Source organism: Peromyscus maniculatus, chromosome 17 (genome assembly GCF_049852395.1).
Source record: "Peromyscus maniculatus bairdii isolate BWxNUB_F1_BW_parent chromosome 17, HU_Pman_BW_mat_3.1, whole genome shotgun sequence".
Taxonomy (NCBI): domain Eukaryota; kingdom Metazoa; phylum Chordata; class Mammalia; order Rodentia; family Cricetidae; genus Peromyscus; species Peromyscus maniculatus.
Genome location: NC_134868.1, coordinates 49,306,461 through 49,330,744, shown reverse-complemented (window position 1 = coordinate 49,330,744; position 24,284 = coordinate 49,306,461). Strand labels below are relative to the sequence as shown.

The 24,284-nt window shown below is 49.8% G+C and overlaps 1 protein-coding gene and 1 long non-coding RNA gene across 2 annotated transcripts in view; one reads left to right on the top strand and one right to left on the bottom strand.

Annotated features, from left to right (window-relative positions):
• The first annotated feature begins 5,115 nt into the window (after positions 1 to 5,115).
• Positions 5,116 to 24,284, top strand: part of Sfrp1 (secreted frizzled related protein 1) — a 43,240-nt gene continuing 24,071 nt past the window's right edge. The window contains exons 1-2 of the mRNA XM_076553619.1: positions 5,116 to 5,948; positions 10,752 to 10,829. Coding sequence (XP_076409734.1) covers positions 5,405 to 5,948; positions 10,752 to 10,829 — 622 coding nt within the window. The 5' untranslated portion in view covers positions 5,116 to 5,404. The remainder of the gene's footprint in view (positions 5,949 to 10,751; positions 10,830 to 24,284) is intronic.
• LOC143269060 (uncharacterized) lies at positions 11,972 to 20,063 on the bottom strand. Its single transcript, XR_013045394.1, has 3 exons — positions 19,815 to 20,063; positions 17,334 to 17,440; positions 11,972 to 12,762 (listed from the first exon to the last, which is right to left on the bottom strand). It is a non-coding gene; the product is annotated as an uncharacterized LOC143269060 (long non-coding RNA).

Genomic DNA, 24,284 nt, shown 5'->3' with positions numbered 1-24,284 from the left:
AAAAAAGCAACTACTGTTCTTAAATATTTTACATTGGTATGGATTTTTGTATAATGACACAAATTTAAAGTTAATTTTGTTATACTGTATGTATGTTTCTACTCTTGTTTGGGTTATTGTGCTTATGCAACTCATTTTTAAAATGTAATTTATAATGAAAAGTACAGATTAATAGTCATCTATAATAATCAAACTTTTGGTCATGTTAGATATGTTTTCAAGATCATAAACAGATATATTTAGATAGATAGATGGTCTTCAAACACTTCAAAGACCTACAGAGTATGGCATTTAATATGTTTAGTAAACTAAGGCTTTTCATGACAATGAGACACATTTGCTCCTGGTAGCACCAATCTACTTCAGAGAGGATGATGAGCGTTGAAGAAACTCCATATGGAGTTTGTTTTCTTTATGGCAAAAGCTAGCCATGTGGGCAAAGAAACTGCCCTTGCCACAATTGCCGACAGTTACTGTCCAAACTGGACCAGCAGGATGCAAGAAAGATGACTGCCAAACTTTGCCAAGACAAGGTAGGACAGTCCTTCAAATTTCCCTGCTTCACAGGAAAGTCTGTCAGATATGTTAGGCCTGTAGGACAGAATTGGATGCCCCAACATTGCAGAGGAACTTTGAGTGACCATCCAGGCAGCCTGATGACCCTGTCATTAGGTAACATTTCACCCTTCTGGGGTCTTTGATGGAGTTGAAGACTAGATGGTTATAGTTTTCCTTAGTTATGATAAAAGGTAAATTAGATATGAAACTTTAGCCTCACCAAGATAAGATAGACAATAGAGTATTTTCTCTAATTTAACCAAATACGAACAGACTGGACACTGTAACTATAATTCTTACTTAATAACTGTTTTGTTGTATATAATTGTACTATGTTAAAATTAAAACCCTTTTTAATTAGACAAAAAGGGGGAATGCTATTGAATAATCCTCTTGTACAATGTAAAGATTTGTCACTCGAATTAACTTAATAAAATGCTAATTGGCCAGTAGCCAAACAGGAAATATAGGCAGGACAGCCAAACTAGGAGAATGATGGGAAGAAGAAGAAGAAGGGTGGAGTCAGAGGAGACACCAGCCAGCCAGCTGAGGAAGCAGGTCTTGCAGAAAATGAGGTAACAAGCCATGAGCCACATGGCAAAGCATAGATAAGAAACATGGGTTAATTTAAATGTAAGAGTTAGGTAGTAACAAGCTATCAGCCTGAGCATTTATAATTTATATTAAGTTTCTGAGTCAGTTATTTGGGAAGTGGCTGCCAGTTACTTGGGAACAGGTGGTCAGGATAGAAAAGCGCTGCCTACACATAGGTTTAAAGAACCAGGCCCAACTCTAATGTTTGAAGATTCATTCCAGACTTTCCTAAACCCATCAAGGGACAGGTCAGTTGGTAAAGACTCAGGAGATTCAAAAATAACTCACTCTAAGGTGTACTGGAGAACCAGCCTGTCTAAGTAAGAACATCACCACACTTTATGATGCCATGAATACTATGGCATGAATGCCATGTTAAGGCATTCGTACTTGACTGGAAGTCTGTGTCTCTCTTATGGTCCTAGATACTGATAATTCAATTAAAAAAATTTTTTTTAACAGGGTTTCACTGTGCAGTACTGGCTGGCCTCAAACTCACAGAGATCTGCCTGTCACTGCCTTCCAAGTGCTGGTGTTAAAAGCACGTGCCAGTAGGCCAGGCCAAGAGTTCACATTCTGTGCTTTATAAGTAGCAGAATAGGCCACAAGTACCTGAGTAAGCATGTCTAGCTCTGCCTTACAGGCAAGCAGGCTCTACCCAGAGAGATGGAAGCAGGCTTTACCCAGAGAGATGGAAGCAGGCTCTACCCAGAGAGATGGAAGTGTGTTAGGAAGCATAACTGAAGCCATATACGGTGTTTCCCAACTCTGAGCCTCAATGATCTCTTCTGTCTATGTTACAGCCACCACTGCCTGCCATAGGCAGGAAGGAGCCCCTCTGTCTTTGGCAGTTCTGCAGATCTTATTCCTGGAGTGGCCTAAAAATCATTGGTGAAATGATAAGGGAACAGAAGAGGAGCCACGGCCTAGGCAGGTTCTTCCTCTCCTGCTTTTAAGTTCTCTGTGTGGAAAGAGGCCACCAGCTAGGTACTGGGAGGCCCCTCAGTGACCCTGATTTCCTGTCAGCTTTGAGACTAGTAAATGGTCCCTTAAGCTAATGGGAAGTGATAGGGAAGGTGTTTTTCCAGTTTTCAGGTACCTGGCTGTGTGAAAAGGGCAAGGGTAAAGCTTCCTCTTGTCCCTGCTCACTTAAATATTAGGGCAGGAGGAAGCCAGGGGCTTCTTCTGGTTTATAGTTCTCAAACTCAGAAACCAAGGCCTCTGGGAGCTGTGTTAGGACCATAGCATTTTAAACATCCTTTCTTCTAGAACTTTCTCTTGTATATACACTATCAGAGAAAGGGAGATTAGATTTCAAAGCATACAGTTTAGTGTTGCAAGATATTTGATTACATTGTGTAAAGATACGTTACTCTGATTGGTTTAATTTAAAATCTGAATGGCCAATAGCTAGGCTGGATTTCCAGGCGCAGAAGATTCTGGGAAGAAGAAGAGGGAGACATGAGGATGCAGAGCAAGCAGCATGGGCATTACAAAGTAAAGTGACTGAGCATGTAAAAGAAGTAGATGAAAAGAAACAGGTTAATTTAAGTTATAAGAGCTAGTTAGTGTTGGAGGAGGGGATAAGGGGTGGGGGGAGGTGGGGAGAGTGGGAGGAGGGATATGAGGGGGATCTGTGGTTGGTATGTAAAATGAATAAAAAATTTAAAGAAAAAGAAAAATAGAGCTAGTTAGAAACAAGCCTAAGCTACTGGCCAAGCTTTCATAATTCACAATAAGTCTCCATGTCATTATTGGGGAGCCACTGGCCCTGACCAAAAAAAAAAAATCTGCCTACAGTCTGGTGATATGAAAGTAGGTACAGTCTGCCTTGGCTGACACTGTCCTGCAGTGTGGCCTCCAGGGACATTTTTCATCTCAAGTGGGATGGACATCTATCAGTGGGGTCAAGACTCAAGAGTCTTCCCCTTCCCAGCTGGCCCTTAGAAGGATCCAGAAATATACAACTACTGGCTTTCCTTCTCCGACCTGACAGTTGTGTCCTGGGCATCGTGCCAGAGGGCAAAGCAGAGAGATGAACACCGTGGCTTCTAAGCCAACAAGGCCGACGGGGTGTAGACCAGTTCCTCCTGTGAACGGGTTTGTGAAGCTGACTCCTGCCTGGAGACTTCCACAGCCATCAGAGGTGACTCCCCTGCACTCAGCACCAGCATTGTCACAGAGGGTAGACCCAAGTCCTCCTGCTGTTCGGGAGAATGGTACACAGTTGAGTGAGGGGTGGGCTGAATCTTGATTCAGAGGGCAAAGGCTCTTTATCTGCTAATGCTAATCTTTCCACTGAGCAAGCAAACAGACACTTTAGCCCGGAAAGAGGGTCTAGCCTGGGGAGGGAAAAATGACACTCTAGCAAATAGATTTAGCCCCGACCGTTGTTGAACTGAGACCCACAGTTCCTGGTCTCCTGCCTCTGTTCTCTGTGAAGAATGTAGTTCCCCAGCTCCTCAGGCAGGTGGGCATTGCAGGCTGTTTCTTGATTAATCCCTGGTCATCCACAGCCTTGCTCTGCATGACCTTTCCTTCTACCCAAATCTGCCTGTTTGGCTTTGGGCTCCTTTCATTGGCCTGGGAGGGACAGACATGTCGACCACCTGCAGCACAGTGTCAGCGTGTGTATGACTGCTTTAAGAAAATATCCCTGCATCTTCGCGAGCTCCCGGGCTTTAACTTGGAACCAAGAAATTAGGTCTGTAGAGTTGAAAGTACGAGTTCCCAGAGCTTTACAAACCTCCAACTGTGTTCTGCCTTGCAACTTCGAGTAGCAGCCCATGTGCCACCCAGTGTGGCACCACACTGCCTCCTTGGCTATCTCCTCCAGACGCCCTGAAGGACACAGCATGTGGAGACCCGGAGAACTTCCAGAACCGCTTGTACCTTCTCCTGCCCATTCCTGATCACACCCCTAGCTCTCTGATTTTAAGGCGAGTATTCAGAACACTCAAGTAATTCTCAGGAAGTGACTAGTGGGGGCAGGGGAGGCTAGAGGACACCCAGCTATTCCTGCCTGCTTGGCTTCTGCCTTGTTGTGGGGTGGCAGGGGACACACCTTTAGTTTTGACCTAGACTGCCTCTGAATTAGCATGTATATCTGACTGATAGAGTTGGTATCCACCCAGCCATGCTGATAAAGGCTCGTGTGTGTGTGTGTGTGTGTGTGTGTGTGTGTGTGTGTGTAAAATGCTTTTGCTTTCTAATCCACAAACGTCAGTATGCATAGATAGGCTTGTGCACAGATATGTTGTCAGCTGATCTGGGACTTGTGCAGGGTCTTAAAAATATCGTTTAAAAATGTAAACTTTCCTCCAAAACTAACACCAATGTGAGCAGTATTGTCCTCCACAGTGAGCCCCTTTTACCTGGAAAGGTGTTCTGTTTTGAACACAGCCACAAACACCACCTTCTCTTAGTTTTTGCAAAAGCTCGGGTTCATTGGGGGGATTAAAAGACCTCCCTAACTTCAGCCTGCTTATCTGAGTAGCTGAGAAGCAGCCTGCTTCTGTGCATAAGAGTCAAAGAATAAACCGTGGAGCGGACGGAGAGCTGCTGGTCTGTCGCACGGTTGCTTGGAATTAGGAAAACGTGTAAAAAAAAAAAAAAAGTCTTCACAGTCGCATCAATTTGCAAGTATTATGAAGATTCCTTTTATTTATTTATTTTTTAAACAAACCGACTCACGTTCCTTACAGCGTCCGACATCGTCTTTATCCATCCCACACTTCTAGCTACCCTCTTCTCCCTGCCTTTGCCTTCTTCGAAGTATTTGCTTAGTTTTTGGTTTTGCTTTTCAAGGGGTGTTGACCTGTGTCTAGTTCTAGTAAACCGATCCCTCGGGCGGGCGCGGCGATTGGTTAACTGCGCGGCTGACTGACGCGGTATGGAGAGCGGCTCCCGGCAGCGCCGAGCTGATTGGCTGCGCGCGGGAGATCCAGGGCTCGGCCACCCGCACACCGCGCACTCGGGCTGCAGCGTCGCAAGTAGGTGCAGCCGCCCGCAGCCCGCCGCGCCTCCGCCAGCCGGGACGGCACTCGGTCCCGCGCGCTCCCTGCCCCGCGCCAGCCCCGCCGCGGCCTGCGGCATCCGAGAGCCCCATCGGCCCGAGACCCGGGGAGCAGCGCGCGGCTGCGAGCCGGACGGGGGGCCGGGCACTGCGCCTTTGTCCCCGGAGGCTCCGGGAAGTTTGCAGCGGGACGCGCGAGTGAAGGCAGCGCGGGCAGCCCCGACGTCGCCGAGCAGCATGGGCAGCGGGCGCAGCGCGCGGGGCCGCGGTGGGGCCGCCTCGGGCGTGCTGCTGGCTCTGGTGGCCGCGCTGCTGGCCGCGGGTTCGGCCAGCGAGTACGACTACGTGAGCTTCCAGTCGGACATCGGCTCGTACCAGAGCGGCCGCTTCTACACCAAGCCTCCGCAGTGCGTGGACATCCCGGTGGACCTCAGGCTGTGCCACAACGTGGGCTACAAGAAGATGGTGCTGCCCAACCTGCTGGAGCACGAGACCATGGCAGAGGTGAAGCAGCAGGCCAGCAGCTGGGTGCCGCTGCTCAACAAGAACTGCCACATGGGCACCCAGGTCTTCCTCTGCTCGCTCTTCGCGCCCGTCTGTCTGGACCGGCCCATCTACCCGTGCCGCTGGCTCTGCGAGGCCGTGCGCGACTCGTGCGAGCCGGTCATGCAGTTCTTCGGCTTCTACTGGCCCGAGATGCTCAAGTGTGACAAGTTCCCTGAGGGCGACGTCTGCATCGCCATGACCCCGCCCAATGCCACCGAAGCCTCGAAGCCCCAAGGTAAGGGTGCTCCTTCCCACGCCCGCGAGCTCCTGTGCCCAGCCGCACTGGCCCCGGGGCTGCAAGCGGGGCAAGCCGGGGAGCCGCGCACCGGAGCCTGCAAGGTGTGCAGACCTGGTCCCGAAAGCTTCTAGGAGGCCCAGGAGTCACTTGGTGCTTCTCCTGCCCCAGGTGCCCCGAGATTGCTGGGGGAGCCTCGGCCCGGGCGGTGGGGAGAGGGGGCCCTGGAGCTGTTCTTCCTGGGCTCCAGTCTGGCGTCTTTCATACCTGAAACAAAGCTAAGCCTAGGTTTTCAAGAGGAGGGTGCCCATCCAAAGCTCTTAACATCCGAAACAGACTGCTCCCTAAGAAAACAACTCGCTCAAACTGCAAAAAACTCAGACTGAGGAAAAGCTTTGTTTATTTTCATAAGTTTGAAAGTATTTTTTTTTTCTAAAAGCAAAACAAACAGCAACAAAACATGCCCTCTCCTTAGTTTATCTTTCAGTCGTGTTGCGGAATTGGCCGAGGGAAAGAAGTTTAGAAAGAGCCACTTCGGTTTCTATGCCTCTGAATTCCGGCAACAACGTCGAATTTAGCAAATCTAGGGGATGCAAAAATCTCTTGTCCACCATCCTTGCATATCCCCCTGCGTCTCCCATTCACACAAATCCTTAGGTAATTAGAAAGATAAAAATGTAATTAGCTCATTGTTTATCTCCTCCTGGGGGGTGAGGACCTGCAAATTGGGCGCTGCAGATTCTGAACCCTGGGGGAGCAGAATTTCTTCTGGGAAACCCGTATTTAAAGGTGTGTTTTTTTTTTTTTTTTGATTCAAACACACACACACACACACACACACACACACACACACACACACACACACACACACACCCCTAAGCAGCAAACACTCCAGCAGCCTGGTGGCCGAATTTCTTGGGACTGGGTTCCTTCCTGTGGGATGAGGTTCAGGAATACTAGATATTCTTGCCCAGTAGCCCTTTATCAAAGAATAGGGCAGGCACCCCAAGGCCATTTCTGAAGAGGAAACTTTTAGTTTATCTCCAAGTGTTGAGTGTCTTGGCTTTCTGAGGCAGGGTCTCAGTCTCTTGGTGTGCGGCCGGGGCTGGTCTTGAACGCAAATTCCTCCTGTTTCCACCTCCTCAGCTCTGGGATCACACAGGCATTTGCTGCCAAGTGCCTCTTGTTAGTGCCTCCTTTGGCCGCCTCAGAGTGAGGAACGGGGCAGACGCATGAGCGAAGTCTGAACGCTCCTATTCATTCTAGGGAGGAAGGTAGGTCCAAAGTGATGATTGTCCTTGTCTGGCGAGGGCCCCAGCCTGTAAGGTAAATGGTAGCCCTGGTCACCCCTGTCCTCAGGGCTGGTATGTGCAGCCCTTTGAGACAGCTCACTGGGGGTTGAGCATTTCCCTTGACCACAGCACTATGTCTTCTATCCCCATCGAGTCCCCCACCCCACCCCACCCCCCTGCAGACCACAGTTTCCTTCCTAGGTCCTGCCTGCCAGGAGAGCCTGTGGCCCGCTTTGCTTGTATTCGGTCCGTGCCCCACGGCCACTGATTGATTGCCGTTTTCTGGGGCTATTGGTGGGCATGAAGTGGAAACCTGTGGGAAACAGCTTTGTGCAAAGTGGTTGATGTTTGGGGACAAGAAAAGAGGACCAGATGGGGGGTGGGGGTGCTGTTTCTGAGGGCCCCCCAAACCAGTACCTCCAAAAGACTGACAGGGCAAAGGTCACACTCACCCTTACCCATTTCTGGATGCTTTTGTGTGGTTCCATGTTTCTGGCCCTTCCTTGCTCAGTGCTCAGGTAGAGCAATTCTTTGCTAAATAAAGACTCTCTCTCTCTCTCTCTCTCTCTCTCTCTCTCTCTCTCTCTCTCTCTCTGTGTGTGTGTGTGTGTGTGTGTGTGTGTGTGTGTGTGTGTTGTCTGGCAGGAGTGTGGCTGTGGCTGGTTTTGTCTGAAGTGACTGTGATTTTTGTGAGAGGCACCAGTGTCTCTCCAGAACGGAGGACCATCGTTATGAGGGTGTCCCATCCTTATGAGGGTGTCCCACACAATGTGCACCCCCTTTGCCCTGCAGGGCTGTCCGACTGTCAGCCGAGAGTTAAGCTGTGTGTATAGGGGAAGGTTAAGAAAGGTTAGATTATTGGTCCTCAGAGCCTCAGACTGGTGACCCTGGAACATGACCTGGGACACTGGGATGACAGTTAAGTTCCATACAGGTGCCTCATTCCATTCCTCATCCGCCCTTAAAACGGAAAAATCAAATTTTCAACACAGCATTACATCTTAATATACAGCTTTAGGAATATTGGGAAATTCTTTGTTATTAAAGGCAAGCCTGATCATGAGAAATGAACCAAAGACTTTTATTTCCTCTCTTTCAAGCAGTAGCTACTCACACTACCTTGGCTTCCGTGACAGGAAAGGTAATTGTGCCGTCCGTTCCCGGAGACTGATGTCTAGAACTTGGACATCCATTAGACTAATTTGGTAAATTGTCATTCCCCTTCCCTGCCAGGTTTCACCGAGTTGTGGGAACGAGCCCGTCTCCTTGTGTTGTTTAGGCTTGTTGTGCATGAAGTCAACCAGGCTGTTTAGTCACAGGCTGCAGAGGCCAGGGAGCCCCGACTTCTCCCAGAGGCTCTCTTAGGGTACTTCCTCCTCTCCCCTCCGTGAGCTAGCCGCCTAAGGAAAATCAATCTCCCTGCCTCTCCCTCCCCCCATCTCTTCCCCCCTACCTCTCCCCGACCCTCTCCTCTCCCTGCGCACATTGATTTTACAAGTCATCTTAACTGATTCCAGTGTTGGCTTTCTCCTCCGCTTTCTCGTAAACATTAACAAAGCACAGAATCTCTTCGTCTTTTATTCATTTGCTTCACACTTTAGAGCTAGGATTTGGTTTTACCTGTCCGGTGGAAGTCTCGGTATATTCCTCCTGTGAGGTAGCCTTGCAGGGCCCCAGAGACACACGAGGGGCCGAGATTAATATTACATTACACATTCTTCTCTCTCCGCCGAAAGCTGCTCAGCTCCTGGCTGCAAGTATTGAGAAGAGGGAGAGGCACGCTGCAAATAAACGGTGCAACCCCATCCTGCACCTTTCCCAGAGGCCCCCGAGAGTGCTGGAAGGCCAAGATGAATCCCCAGGCCGAAACATCTGTCCTGTGGGGGGTGCAGAGGCTCAGAGTGCCGGGAGAATTGGGGGTGTACGGAGGGAGGGGACCGATGAGACTCCGTCTTTATGTTTGACTGTCTTGGTACTCCTTTGCTCGGTGTTTTATACCTTGAACTTTGCAATGTGTTAACTTCTACTTAAAAAAAAAAAGCAATCATAAAAACAGCTACGAAACCCCAAACACACAGTTCATTTTCCTACTATAGGTCACATGGTCCTGTCTATAACATCCTTTCCTTTTTCTTTCTGTCTTTACATGGAAGCGAACACCATGATGGAGACTTCTGGGTAAGAGGTTTTTTATCTTGTTGCTGTCGTTCAGAAACATTACTTCCAGAACCCAATCTCAAGCTCTGGGAGCGAGACAAGCATATTTCCAACATCTGGCCCAAAGAGTTTTGCTAAGCTTCTGGCCCCCAAATTTGAAAGGCAGCTGTCAGGGTGTGGTATAGGCGGGAGAGAAACTGGTGGGCACAGATGGGTGATGTGGTCCCTGCCCTGCATGGAGAGGGCTGGGGAGCAGCTACTCTGGAGGGTGCCCATTTCACAGCCCAAGGCGTGGGGAAGGGGGAGGGAGAAGAGGTGGTGTTGGTGAGTCACAGGTAACAGGAAATGAAGGCCAGTGAGCAGAGGTGCTCGGCACACCTGAACCCCACCTTGACTGCTGTCTCAGGGCGACTTCCTTTCAGCTCCAGCCAGGCTCCGGCCTCCAGTGTCCAGGGTGCCAGGAATAGACTATGTTTAGTGTACTTGCAGTTTTCTGGGTCGTCAATAAACTGTAAGTTGTTTGATAGATGATGATGATGAGGAGGAGGAATTATAGGGAGATGGTAAGTTACTTCAACCCTTGGAGGTTTCTCCTGTAAACACTTTCTCTCTGCCCTGCCAAGGAGGCCTCTGAAGCCACCTCCCACAGGGACCTAGCTACCTCTCAGTGGCTTCACACACACACACACACACACACACACACACACACACACACACACACACACACACACGCTCGCTCCTCTTCAAAGCCCATCATGAAAGATCACCTAAAGGGTTTCCTCCTCAGTCAGCTCTGTCCTCCATTTGGTGGCTCTTGCTAGCCCCTCCCCTCCCCCACCCCACAGCCCACAGCCTGCTTTCTGGAGTCCCTGTGGCAGGCACATCAGGGCCCTGGGCTTGAGTAATTGAGTATGACTGTCCTCTTGGTCCCCAAGACCTGGTCAAATTGATGAGGTCTCTTGTTCAGAGTTTGCCAACAGGAAGGGAGCCCGAAATGGGGGGGCCGGGGAAGAACTAGACACAAACCATGAGGAGATCTGTTTTAGTTCATAAGCCAAGTTTTCTTTCTTTCAGGTACTCATAGCAGCCTGGACCTGCCCCTACCTACCTCAGATAGCAGCAGATTAAATAATCATCACATTTGACATATCTAGGCCAAAATGTTTGAAGAACACATTCATCTGTTTACGCCTTTGATTCTGAGCTCAAGATCCCTCCATGGCCATTGGCTGGATGCCTTTCAGGAATTCCAGACCTTTAGCCCTTATTAGCCTGGCCCCCCTCTGCTCTCTTGTTCAGGGGTCCCCAACACCATGACTTACAGCTTCTGTTTCTGCTTGCTTCCCCTTGCTAGGTACAACAGTGTGTCCTCCATGTGACAACGAGTTGAAATCTGAGGCCATCATTGAACATCTCTGTGCAAGCGAGTTTGGTAAGAGAAGAGAACCAGCCTCATGTGGGGCTTTTGGAATCCCTGCCTTTCCCTGTCCTGTGTCTCCCCCCCTGAGCGTGGAGCTCATTGTTTACATCCTCTGCCTCCATTTTTTTGTTTTCACTCTCAGGCAAAAGGAAGTCTAGGTAGCGTGGAGCATGGGCCATCTTTCTTAAAGTTAGGCTATGTATGTCTCTCTGTCTCCGATTTGGGGGAACCTTCTTTGAAGGCAGAGGGAGGCAGACTTGGGGACAGGGGTAAAACTCTTGACTTGCTGCAGGAGCAGGCCCTGGCTTGGCTTTCTCTGGGGTTTGATTTTTTTTTATAACCACCCCTAGGTGTCAGCACTACTCTACCCTGGACTGAAATGGCCCAGGGTGGGTAGGGTGCCTTCCCAGGAGGGGGAGATTTCTGTGCTTAGGGCATTCAGAGGTCCTAGTCAAGGCCCTTCAGGCAAAGAATATGGATGTTGACACAGGAGTGTGACTTCTCTCCCTACTTGCTAAGTCACTGTGGGTTGGAGAAGAATTCTGAATCAGCACCTGCAGGTGCCAGAGCAGGCTAGACTGTGCTAGGGGGCAAATTCAGGACCCTTCCAGGATGGCCCCTCTGGCCAACAGGAAAACGCAGTGTCTCCAGAACCTCTGAGAACAGTACTTATGAACTGTGCCCCTTTGGAGTCTGCTCCCTCCCTCTCTTGGGTCTCCACCGCTGGACACAGAGCAGCAGCCAAGGCCAGACCCATTTTGCTGAAGGACAGATGTAGGCTGATGCTCACAATTTTCAGGTTGTGTCTCCGAGGGTGGGATTTCTCACCGCTTAGCTGGAGAAAGCATGAAGGTAGGTGATGCGAGTTTTCACGTCCGTTCAGAGCGACCTCCTCCGTGTTTTCATTAACTTGATGTGATGAAGTACAGGAAGAGTTTGACATGGTGAAGTGCTGTGCTCAGGTGAGCTACGCAGGTGTGGGCGGGAGCACTCACACGCCCAAGGAGTTTGTGTGCCACGGCACACATCGTTCTCAGAGCGCTTGCAGATGTATGTACGGAAGCCGAATTGCTCAAATCGTTTGCCAAAGAGACCTTAATGAGAATAGATGTTTCTTTCTTTCTTTTTTTTTTTTAAAAACTATATGTGTATGCTCATGCATGTGGAGGCCAGAGGAAACTTTCATCACGTGGGTCCTGGGGATTGCGCTCAGGTTGTGGGCTTGGTGACGAGCATCATTACTCACTGAGCTTACAGCACACCCATTTTTTTAAAAAAAAGTTAGATTTATTTCTGATGGTTTTAATTTTGATATCAAGTGTCTGTATTTGCCTTATTTGGTTTCTGCTACATTTTGCTGCTTGTGTGAGTTCCACCCTTTTTTTTCTTCTTGTCTTTTAAAATTTTTGTAAAGACTTTATTTATTTATTTATTTGTTTAATCTTAGCTGTGTCCCGGTCTGGCTTCTCCCTGGCTGCGTAGCACAGGCTAGCTTCGTGCTCTCCATCTTTTTGCATCTGCTTCCCGAGCTGTTGAGACGATAAGTGTGGGCCACCATACCACACACATCTTCTGCAGTTTTACTTTGGGTTCATCCAGAATGCTAACCAGAAGGTCGGGTATGGTGGTGCATGCCTATACTCCCAGCACTTGGGGGTGGAGGCAGGAGGTTCTTGAGTTTGAGACCAGTCTGGGCTACGTAGGCAGCCCCTGTATCAACAAACGAACACGTTACAGGTGGCGCATGTCGTGATCCACGCAAAGGCTGATTACTCTTCCGCTCTCGTCTTGATGTTAGCTCTGTTTTGCTCCCTCAGGAGCTGCCCCAAACTGGGCTCAGCCCGTTGGGTCTCCCGCATACAGCACATGGATACACAGCTCCATATTGCTGTAGCGGCAAACTCTTCAGTTACAAAGATACACCAGGTCCTTCCCAAGGTTAAACCTGGAAGGAAAGGAAACAGGAATAAATAGAATCGCAGAGGAACCCTGGCAGGAAGCCTTTGGTTAACATGGTGAGGGCCGGAAGAATGGGCTTCGATGTGGGTGAGATCCCAGAGGCTCCTCAGGAGGACGAAAGAAGAGGCTGTTCTTTCCCATATCATCGATCTTGCATATGGCAGGTCAGAGTGCTCACTTTTACCAGGTGCCCTGACATTGTGTGAGTTTGGGGAACCGTCTCAGATGGAACCCGGAAAGGAACAGCTTGCTGGCCGCTTCCCTCGTGTTTATGGAATTTTATCAGGTTTAGGGTAGAGGGGTGGTCATCCTTAGAACTGAATGTGTGGAGGTGATTGGCAAGGGTGACCTCCTGCTAAGGATGCTCCCCACTCAGAGTGTCTGTGCCTCAGTCTTGGTCTGCGTGTATCTTTTCACCCAATGTTTATTAAGCATGATAAATGAGGCTCGACACTGATCCAAGAATACTCACCTGGAATAAATTAAAACTTCACACCCCTAACCAGACACTCACCAGTGATTTTTCTGGAGAGTGATGGATTTCATTTAGAGTGGAGGTGATAGGAATTTAAAGGCCAGGGTCGGTGCAACCTTGGTGAGAAAGTGGATGCTGGTCCAGAATCTTTGTCCGAAACATACCAACCCCGAATCGTCGTTAAATTTCCTCCCTTTCTCTCACTTCCTTCCCAAAATTCTGTTCCCTGGGGATTTCATGGCAGCCAACGTTTGGAAGAGGTATGCCTTGGAAAGAACCTGCTAGGGTAAAGTTGGCTTTCTAACAGAGGCAGAAGACCAGAGGATGTACTACAGCTCACCAGTGTTGGGTGTTCCCCTGTGCCAGTCGGTACCTGCCAAGCCAGCAAGCCCCCAGGCAGCTACTACTTAGTGAGGTGCCTCATAAATAACCAGTAGGGCTTGGTGGACTGGAGTTGGGCTGTTTAAGATTGTCTCCTTGTAACCCTCGGAGTATTTTCTTCTTGAGTTCTTGAGGTCCTCCAAGACCTTAGGGTTCATTTTTTTTCAAATCTTCACATTTGATGAGCTAGGAGCTGGTATTCCCCTTTGGAATACTTTGACTCACTGAGGGCCTCCCCCCCCCCCCCCCCCCCCCCGTGAGATGAGAAACAGTATTAGGATTATGGCATGCAGGTGCCCATCTCTGCATGGTGAGGATTGGGTGGGCCAGACTTTTCTGGCTTTTGGTTTGTAGGGTTTTTAGAAAATGATAAATAGGATCCTTCCTCTCCCCCCCACCCCCCTCTCTCTGTAGGGACTGAGCTTAGCCCTGCCCTTCTTAGTACCCTGCAGAATGGAGCCTTGTTGAGAAACTTGTTGCCTAGCTTGGTTCATTTCAAGGAAGAGAGGCAGTCAGCCACACTGATAGGATTGAGTTAGAAGACAAAGACATTTGACAATGCAAGCTAACACACAGCAGAGAATGTTTGACTCCCTCCTCCAGGGATCAAGCTTTATATTAAGTGGCCCGGGTGTCCCCAGTGGGGAGACAGCGGTTGCTGGAAAGCATTGTGTGAGGGGTGTGCTCTTCAGGGGTGAGCACGCATGCTCCATCACTTGCTTCTCCTTCTGCTTTTTTCTCTCAGTGCATCCTCACACTCCCATTGCGTGTGGAGCTGGACATGCTGAGCCTGCTACCTCCCACCTCCCCAAGGATGCATTTTTCAACCCCATGGCACTTCCGCCTCACTATATTCACTCTCTCCTCTTGCACGCTACCTTCTCAGTGCAGAGCACATTTTTTCCCCCCTCAACAGGCAAAAACAACAGTAGGGAAGTCTGTGCTGGTGCTCAGGAACGCGGCCAGAGCAGCCTGCATTGAGCAGCAGATGTGGAGAGGCCACGGACAGATGATGCAAAGTCTTCAGACCCAACATGGTGGTCACCTTGCCTGCTGCACCTCCGTCAGGACTCACAGCTCTGTCATGAGCATTTCCCTGTGTTTCCTACTCCTCTGTGACTGGGTGCTGTGCTCAGATCTTAGAGAGGCCAGTGCCGCTTCCCCATGATAACTTCCTTGTTAATGGCTTGTGCCCACAGCCATCCCTCTCTTAGGTTAGTTTATCTCAGGCAGATGTTAATCGGATTCCTAGTTGCTGTGGGGGTTCTTATCCCTCTTCCAGCCACTTTGTCCAGGTCTTTCCGCTGCATCCCTGTGATGATTCACAGTCTTTTTCTGAGGAAGCGCGCTTCCCCTGCACCAGCGTCTTTACCTTTGGGATCTGCCAGTGCTCTTGGCAGCTTCTCCAGACAGTGTTTTCTACTCGCGAAGAAAGGTTTCTTTGCCCCCCCCCCCCCCGCCGCCCCCCTGAGAGAACATCGTCCCCTTGTTTGTGTATAAGTTTCCTCAAAGAGGGAAACTGTACTTGGCAATAAGTAAAATCAGTCAAATAGGAAAGGAAGAGAAAATCAACTCTGAGTCAGCACTGGGAAGGTTTCCTAGAAATATTTCCTGTGGTCCCCGCTCCTCCATGAATCTGTTCTCACTCCACCTCACGCACGACTCTCTCAAGGTTTCTTGGCCCGGCGGCTGTTGGAGGACCAGGCTTCACTCCGCGGGACCGTTTGCTGAGCTGCTGCTGTTGGGGGTCTGAGGTTCACTGCAAGGCAGTTTGCTCTCAAAGTCAGCTCAGGCTTTCCAAACTAAACTTCAGGTTTCCTCTTGGAGATGGGGGGAACCGGCTGCCAGCATGGCGGTTCTAGCCACTGTAGCCGCTTGAGAGCAGGCTCTGTGTCTGGGGCCATATTTACTGTCTGTGTGACTAATAGATGCTCTATCGGCCTTGTACCACTGACAAAGAAAACACAGCTTCGTGGCTAGAATGTGGAAAAAAAAAATCAGAGTCTTAGAACAAAATAAGGTCCGTTTGTACTCAGACTGGTCCCTGGACAATGTCTCATACACAGCAGGTACAGAGTAAAGGCGAGCCTCCCTTCCAAGTGGCTATGTGCAATTGGTTATTAAATGGAGGGGAACAACATGCTAGGGTTGGCGCGACCTGGTCCAGTTCACTCAAAGTAAAATCAAACGGAAGTGGTCTCAGGGAGCCCCCAGGGAACTGAGAGCCCCGAGAATACGCAAATACGCATCTCATCCGTACCCTCTGAGCTTGAAACAGATGCCAAGTGCCGGGAAATGTGAGTTTGACCCTCTGATCCAAGCACTGGTAGTGTAAGATGGCTCATCATAGTCTGCATCTCGTTTTAGCCAGGCTACCTGATGGACAGGGTTGGGAAATCTATTGTGGACCATGCTGACCTCATTTCTAGAAAACTTCTTGGTGGGGGGGCATCATGTAGCCAATGTAATCACCTACTCATCCATGATCTCAGATTGGAGAGTTCCTGTGAAGATTTGAGACCTGGGGGACTGGTCCGAGGTCTAGCCGAGGGCGGAAGCAAGAGACCCGCTAGGCTAGGCTGAGGCCACACATTGAGGAAACAGGAGGAAAAGCTGTAAAGAACCAGTGTTCCCTTCCAGTGAGCATGGTATACCCTTCCTCCGTCACTGATTCCTGATTGGCAGGAAGATGTTAAGTAAGGCAAATGTCGTGCAGCATCTTCAAATCAGTGAACCTCAGGATGGGGGGACACTGGACTCTCGGGAGCAGACTTGCATTCTTTGTCTCTTTGCCCTGCATGCCGAGCAAGCCTTTCAAACTCTCCATGCCTCAGTTTCCCCTAGAGAGATGGTAGCTGAGACCCAGGTGTGGATTTGGTGAGAGGCAGAGGAGATGAAATGGAATCCCACCAGCTGCACTCAAGAATGCTCATTTCGTTGCTTTTTTTTTTTTTCCTTCCCCCAAGATCTGCCTTCATGGCTTTTACCCAATTGAGTTTTAAACCAAACTCAATTCTCTCTTCAGTCTTTCACTCTCTTTATGCTTGGGACGTATGGCTGCATATCTTAGCCTTATAGATTTAGGTTATGTGCACACATGGTTTAGGACTGGGGATGCCTGTTCTCTGGCTAAATGTAGCTCTGGCTGGGTTATTCAGAACTTGCCATGAAGCATCATCTAGAAGTCTTTGGGAAGTGCCTTCCAATCTGAATGCCAAGATGCCCTGGTCTGAGGAGCCCAATCCCTGCCTTGCCTAGCTTCCTAGGTGGGAGCCTCACAGAAACCTTATTGTCTCAGCCATTTCCGAGTGTTAGTCGGTGGTGTTAGGTGCGTTCACTTGGTGGAGGGGACATCACCAGGTCTGTCTGTGGAGTTTTCATTATCTACACTGAAACTTTGTGCCCGCTAACCAATCATCTCCCCCCTTCCCCCTCAGCCCCTGGCAAACACCATTCTCTATTCTCTCCATGAATGAGATCACTCAAGGGACCTCAGGGGGATGGATCAGATGGTATATGTCTGTGCATGTGGCCTACCTTACGAAGCCCGATGCCCTCTCCTTTCGGTATGTGACTGTTGTGTATGACAGTCGTGGATGAGGTGACCGAGGAGGACTTGCCCTCAGTTGTCACCCTTTTGAAGCCTTCCTGGTGGTAGAGGAAGAGTGATAGGGGACAAGCTAGGCCATGGGGCTGCTTACTTCCTGGGGGTCCTGGGTGGCTCGCCTGTTCCCAGTGGTCACTGTGAAGAAACACTGAGTTGGGCGGAGCTTCCGAGGTCAGCCAGTCCGTGCCCTCCCTTTATAGACTGAAAAGCAAGGGAAAGGAGTTAGTTCGAGGCTGCCCGACCCGGACTGCCGCAGCTTCCACTGCCAGTACTTGATGGGCAGCAAGCCAGCTCATGCCTGCTGCCCTTACCTTCTTGCCTCGCATGCCCAACACCCTCCCATCCTGTCGAGATGGTGGAGGAGCTCCTTGGCAGGGGGATGGTGCACTTGCTCCTTTGCGCTCAGAAGGTGGAATTTAAAGGCCTCGCGCCTCACACAGAGAAGGTGCTCTACCACTGTTGAATTTCTTCCTGGTGGAGAGGCCAACTGAGCCGGACCGACTCGGATGAAATCCAAACCCTCTGAGCTGGGCCACCACAAGAAAGTGGCTCAGCCTCCCTGAGCTTGCTTTCTCCAGTTGGTAATTCCAACGTTAGGTCGTTCAGAGAACTGAATGAATCAAGTAGATGAATTAAGTGCATTTCCTGGACTGGAGAAGCTGCTCAACCCATAGTAATGTTCGCTTAATTCTAAGAACCATTTTAGGATGTGGAACTCAGTCTAGGAAGGAGAATTCTGTCACTCATGAAATCGTCTTGTTGGACAAAGAGAGAAAACTTAAAAAAAAAAAAAAAAGAAAAGATTAAGACGTGGGATGGAATACCTACCTCAGTCATTCTCTGGTTAGCTGATTTTTTTTTTTTTTTAATGAGGCAGTTTGAAAACTTGAAGGATTGTGCTGCTTCCAAGTACTGTAGTTAACAAAACCAAACACAGGCAAGCAGCTGCTCCTCCCCCACGCCTCCCCCCCCTCCCCATGTTCTAGAAGTGAAGGAGATCATCGGGACTTACATTCGATGACACTCGTCAATCATGCAGCTGGAAGCCCCCCCCCCCCAGACAATTATAACCCAATCTACACCAGTTCTAGGACACGCCCACTGGAGTTTTCTTTTGTGCTAGTGTGGGTTGTTTTTTTTTTTTGAGAAATCTTATCCATAATATATTCCGCTCATAATTTATTGGGGTCTGCTTCAGAGAGAGATTTGAGAGCCCCCTTTGTGTCGGGGTACCTCCCTCTCCCTCCCCTTTTCTCAAGCAGTATCCCAGGCCTGAGTTCCTTTTCAAACCGCTTCCTTCTGATACCCAGCCCCACAAATAGGCTACATTCAGAAGAAAGGAGCCCTGAAATATTGGTAGGTTTTATCCAGTTTTGCAGAAATGAGCCAAAAGCTTCAATCTGTATTTTTTTTTTAAAGGAGAACAAATGGCCAAAGAAATGTCAGACCCTTGCCCTGCCCCAACCTGCTTAGAGCAGCCAATTAAACACGCATTAGCTTTGCAAGGCTTCTCAAAGGCCGTAGATTATGCTTGAGATCTTTGTTTAGTCTTTCAGGGACACTGTCACACGGATGATTTATCAAAGAAAGTTGTTTCTCTGGCAGTAAAATAAACTCCGGGCCTGTTCAGACCAAGATTTCCCGTGAATTTCGACCAAGGTAAACAGTGGGAACTGGCAGGTTGCACATTCTGTGTGAAAGCCAGACACATACGATAAATATTTGAACTATGGCTTTGCCGTGTAAGAGGCCCTGCCTGTCCCCGGCCCTGTCACTCCGGCTTGCCTGAGAAGACCTGGCACAGCAGTTGTCTCGAGGTCTGTGGGAGCTGCCCCAGCCACACGGGCTTTCCCGGTTCGAATGCCACCGAGGGCTGGCACTTGGGACTTCCTGATTCGGGGAGGGGCGGGCCTCAGGATGGCCTCCCTTGAGGGAGGTGAAGCAGAAGCAGCTTCGGTTTCTTTGAAAACAGGCATTTGTGGAGCCAAACTAATAGGGGGCCTGGCTGCACTCAGGGCTTGGGAAGCTGGGGCCTCTGCGCGGGGACGGGGGTCGAAACCACTTTCCGCCTTCTGCTGAGTTTGAACTCGGGTCGGGGAGGAAAACGGACGCAGAGGCTGGGCTTTCCACCTCCGCTCTCTGGTGGGTTGATGAGGTTCGTTCGGGGACATAGAGGTGCAGAAGCTGGTGCCCAAGACATGTTGAAGGGACAGAGGGAGCGAACGAGAACGAGGGATTGTAGTGAAGAAAAAAAGGATGCGAAGCCTAGAAGTCCTTTCCAGGGAAGATGGCGGCCTAACTGTTCACAGCAGTCGGATTAGCTACTTTCTGTTTGCTGGGACTAAACGCCTGACAGAAACAATGTATGCGGAGGAAGGGTTCGTTTGGCCTCGGGGGCTTCAGGGGTCTAGTCCATGATCACTTGGCTCCGTGCACTTGGGCCCAGCATCACGGCGGTGGGAATGTGGGGTGGAGAAGAGGCTTCATGGCAGACGGGGACCAGAGATCAAGAAAGGAAGGCACTAGACTGAAGTACCTAGGCCCGTCATAACCCATCTCTCCTGCTAGGCCCTACCTCCTGAAGTTCCTAGGACCTCCCGAATAACAGCCCCAGCAGGGACCCCCTAGCTTCCATCCAGGAATCTGCTGGGAAGAGGTGGTGCCCAAATGGTAACAGTAGCTTCCCGAGGGGGCCTGAGGTGGAAGCTGCTCCTTCTGTGGCAGGCTAAGCTGCTGGAGCCTTCGGATTCCACCGGCTTCGAAAGGGCTCCTCGGGAGGACCAGTCTGAGAAGTGGAGGTGGCCACCTCCTAGAACTTAGGCTCCAACTGACTCCCTCAAGAGGCTTGAAGAAGAGCTGCCACTCTGTGCCGGCCTGATGAGGACTTGGGGGGCGAGGTGCGCAGCATGCCCGCTCACAGTTGAGACAGTTTCTCAGGGGGCCTATAGCCCCGCTACAGATCTCAATGAGGCAAGGCTGTCCCAACAGCCCTGGGTTCTGACGCTCAGGTCGGAGATGCTTACATGTAGGTGCGTAAAGGATTATTTTCTTCAGGGCAGGGATTAAGGGAAGTTATTTGCAAATTCTGAAAGGATGTTGTGAGCTGGGAAGAGGTACCAAAATAGTCATTTGGTCCTGGTGAAAAAATGAGGAGTCAGTTGGTTTTTCCTGGGCCACATTCTTTCGGGATTAGGGGGTTTCTCTTGCTCTCTCCAGTCTTTCCAGCAGCCGTCTCCACAGAGCGTTTCCTCTTGGGACTGTCGCAGGGATGTCCTTTTGTGTGCATTTCTGCAATTAGTTCCTATGGTGTTTTCTACTGTATATCCAGTCTGTTTTGGGAAGTGGCTTGTAGATGAAAGAAATATGAGCGTGCGAGTAGGCCTGGATAAAATGTGATAAAACACACACACACACACACACACACACACACACACACACACACACACACACACATCCCTTGCAGTGTCACCAGCCCATCCCGTGTGGTGGCTGCTGGTCTCGCCGACCACAAGCGCCCATCCCCTGCTTCCCTTGGTGCCAGTTCTGCACCGAAGATTCATTTCCCAGCCTTGACGCGTTGGAGAGAGTCTGGCCCGCCACCGCGGTCTCTGTGCCCTCCTCCCTTCTGATACACAGTTTCATCTTTCAGGCCTGAGGGTTTTCTCCATGGTTTAGAGAAATTCAGAGGATTTCTATAGCTACCCGTGAGGGTTAAGAACAGGAAAGGAGTCAAGCAGGGTATGCCTGGGTTCAGGGGTCAAGGTCAAGTTTAGGACCTCAACAATGAATAGTGCTGAAATGGCAAAACTGAAATCAGATAAAGTATGTGAAGAATGTCGGCCATTTTTTTTTTAAAGTCCAGCAATAAGCTTTTAGCTTCTTCATTTGGAGCTAAGTCGAATGGATGCTTGGAGACCCCAGGACTCATTGAGAGAATGAGAGGACTTGGTCCTCATGTGATCTTCCACTGGCCTAAGGGGTCCCCAAAAACACTGGGCTTTTTTTTTTTTCTTTTTTCTGAAATAGCAGCTGAAATGCAAACCACACCACACATAGTCACCAATTTAGTTGTAGCGGTGGCCCAAGTGGAGATACCACCCAGGTGAGGCTTGGCAGTAGGAGGGGAGGAGGTAGGTACATCAAGCAGGTACTTGTCAGCTCTGGGCAAGGTCCTGAGGTGTAGGAGGACAAGACTGAAATTCTGCAGGCAGCCTCTACTCCCCAAGTGACACACTGAGCTGGAAGCCAGCTCTGGCTGGAGAGGGTCACAACCTTCTCCCTCAGCTGCAGGGGTGCCAGGGGGCTCTTCCAGGTGCCACGTGTTGGCTAGCAGGCTGCCTCTCAGACCGCAGTTCTTCACTTAATGGTTGTCCACTTAAATACAGGCACATGGTATGTGGGGTTTCTTCTGCAAATCTAACCATCCAAAGAGGGTGATCACCCCATGTGCGGACTGGATTCCTCTGCCGGTTGCTGGATGTGCACTGAGTATGTGAGTCTCCTTCATATGGAGATCTTCCCATATCTGCCAAGTTTGGAATTATCTTCTAAAGATATTTGGTTGTGCACATGCGTGTTTGTGTTGTGGGGATGTGAGGATGTGAGAAGAGGGGGTCCTTCAGTCAGCCAGGCAGGGTAGCTAGAGAGCCAGCCCTGGTGACTGAAGAGGTCCAAGCCTTTTCCTTTCTCCAGGGGCTCTGAAAGCTGCCCTAGTCATGTTCTTGGTAAAGGAGGTGAAATCTCTGTTGACTGAAAGCTAACTCCTTATGTTTAGGTAAATGAATACGGGTAGGAGAGATTTTAGTGAGACAATTCTTTTAGGTTGCATGCTGTCCTTTAATCTTTGCAGGAATTGAGAAGCCCTGGGGAGAAGGGTCTTGACGAGGGGAAGGGCATTGGGCAGATAGGCATTGGTGAGACTGGGAAGTGAGGTAGAGTCTTGCTAGGGGTAGGCTCATGTCAGGAGGACAATGCCTCTGTCTGCTCCTGGGGTCAGCTCGAGGCAGAGCTTTGACGCCTCAGGCTTCCCCAGCATGCCTGAATTCTCCCCGCAGGCCATAGTAACCCACACTGCTGTTACTCCTTATGGGAAGAAAGTGCCCTCATGGAGACTAAATGGGGTCTGTGGGGTTGAATTGGGTGCATTGTAAGACGGGCTTGCCCTGGTTAGTCACATGAAATAGTTGTTCAGTGTGACTGAGATGCAATTCCTGCCCCCCCCCCTCTGCAACCTCATTATCCGGAGATCAGAGGGCACATAGGATAATGCCTTCTTAAATGCTGGCGTTCTAATAGTAGCCAAGAGTTGGGGCCCTGCCGTGGAGGAGGGAGAGAGCGTTCTTCTAAGGGAGGGGAGGAACCACAGGGAGACTGGCCTACAGGGCAGTGGTAGAGCGTGTCGGGCAGAAACGTGGGCTCAGGGAAGAACCACCTGCTAGTCAGGTCAGGGAGACCTCTGTGCCGGGTGTGCTGGGCAGGCCAGAGCCTGTCACCAGCTCGTTCATGAGTCATCCCAGAGCTGGGCCTTCCCACGAGCAGCTGCCGTTAGAAACCGTCCACGCTGCGTCCTTTCTCTCCTGAGCCTGTTAGCTGCTCTGGTAGGCAGCAAACAGAGTTTCTGGAGCTCTACCATAGGATAGCTGGACGGGTACTGGCATTGGTCAGGGCTGAGGGACTGGGTCAGCTCAGGTGTCTTGGTTTCTCTGGGGGAGGGTGAGAGAGGTCATAGCTATGATGAGGGGTGAGGTGTGTGTGTGTGTGTGTGTGTGTGTGTGTGTGTGTGTGTGTGTGTGTGTGTACACACATTCTGGGCACTAAAGTGTGTCTGCTTGGGTCGTTGTCAATGCATCTGCATAGTGTCTGGTGGGCTAGGCTCTGTACCTGTGGTTCTTGTGTGTTTGTAAGTATGGGCACAGCACAGCTGCCTTGTAGTGTAGCTGGGATGCTCAGCTGTGTGAAAGCTAACAGCCGCCTGCCTCTTGTGGCCTGCCTGGCTCTGCCCTGTGCCTGGTGTCCACTGGTGTGGCCCAGGGCTGTCCTGTTCCCTCACTGCTTCCTTCACAGAGAAGTTGTGGAGAGCATGCTGCTGGTTTTTTCTACTGAGGAGGGCTCAGTGGAGCTTCCGAGGGTCTTCTTTGCAGAGGTGCCTTTTAGTAAGCCAGAGGCCACCCCCCTAAGTTTGGGGCACACTGCTGTTGACTTACGATTTGTTTTTGACTCCAAGTGCCAGTACATGGTGAGCAGGATTTTGTGTTTGCTGACTCTGTGGGCAAGATCCCTCCCAGCAGATTCTAGCAGTTGACAGGGCTTGTCATAAAGGGCATGTTGTCCTCCAAGATGTAAAGAGCCTGTTGGAAAAAAGTTGTGTAGGGTTAGAAGTCGATAAGCCTGAATTCAGTGTGTAGCTATTCCCATTACCAGGTTGGTACAGGCTTTGCTTGCTCTGTCTATGGCTCGGTTGACTCATCCGGTCCAAAACAAAAAAATCAACATTTCAGTGTTAGGAGATGAAATAAGATGTAACATTAAAGGACATAGATTTGGGGGTCATTGGAGCTAATTCTAGATTGGTATTGAGTAACTGAGTAACCGTGACTTGAGCTAGCCGGTTAAAACCTCTGCATTTATTTCCTTAAGCAAAGTGAAGCATCTTATAGGTGAGCTTTCCATCTTGAAAATTATGTTGGATTTTGTTCTGCCAAAACTCTGGCTTAAAATAAAATTATATATATATATATATATCTATATATATATATATATAGATATATATATAGATATATAGATATATAGATATATAGATATATAGATATATAGATATATATATGTATGTGTGTGTGTGTGTGTGTGTGTGTGTGTGTGTGTGTGTATAGTAGCTTTGTTAACACCTCCATGTCTTTTAGGCATGTCTCCTGGGAACACTGGCCTTTGTTTTGTGCTAGGCTTGTAAGGGAGAGAGGCCAGTGTCTGAGAGGGTGGGACAGAGGTTAAGGGAGGTAGAAACCTGGCTGAATAGCTGACGGGCTTGTGCGTCCGTTGGGGATGTAGG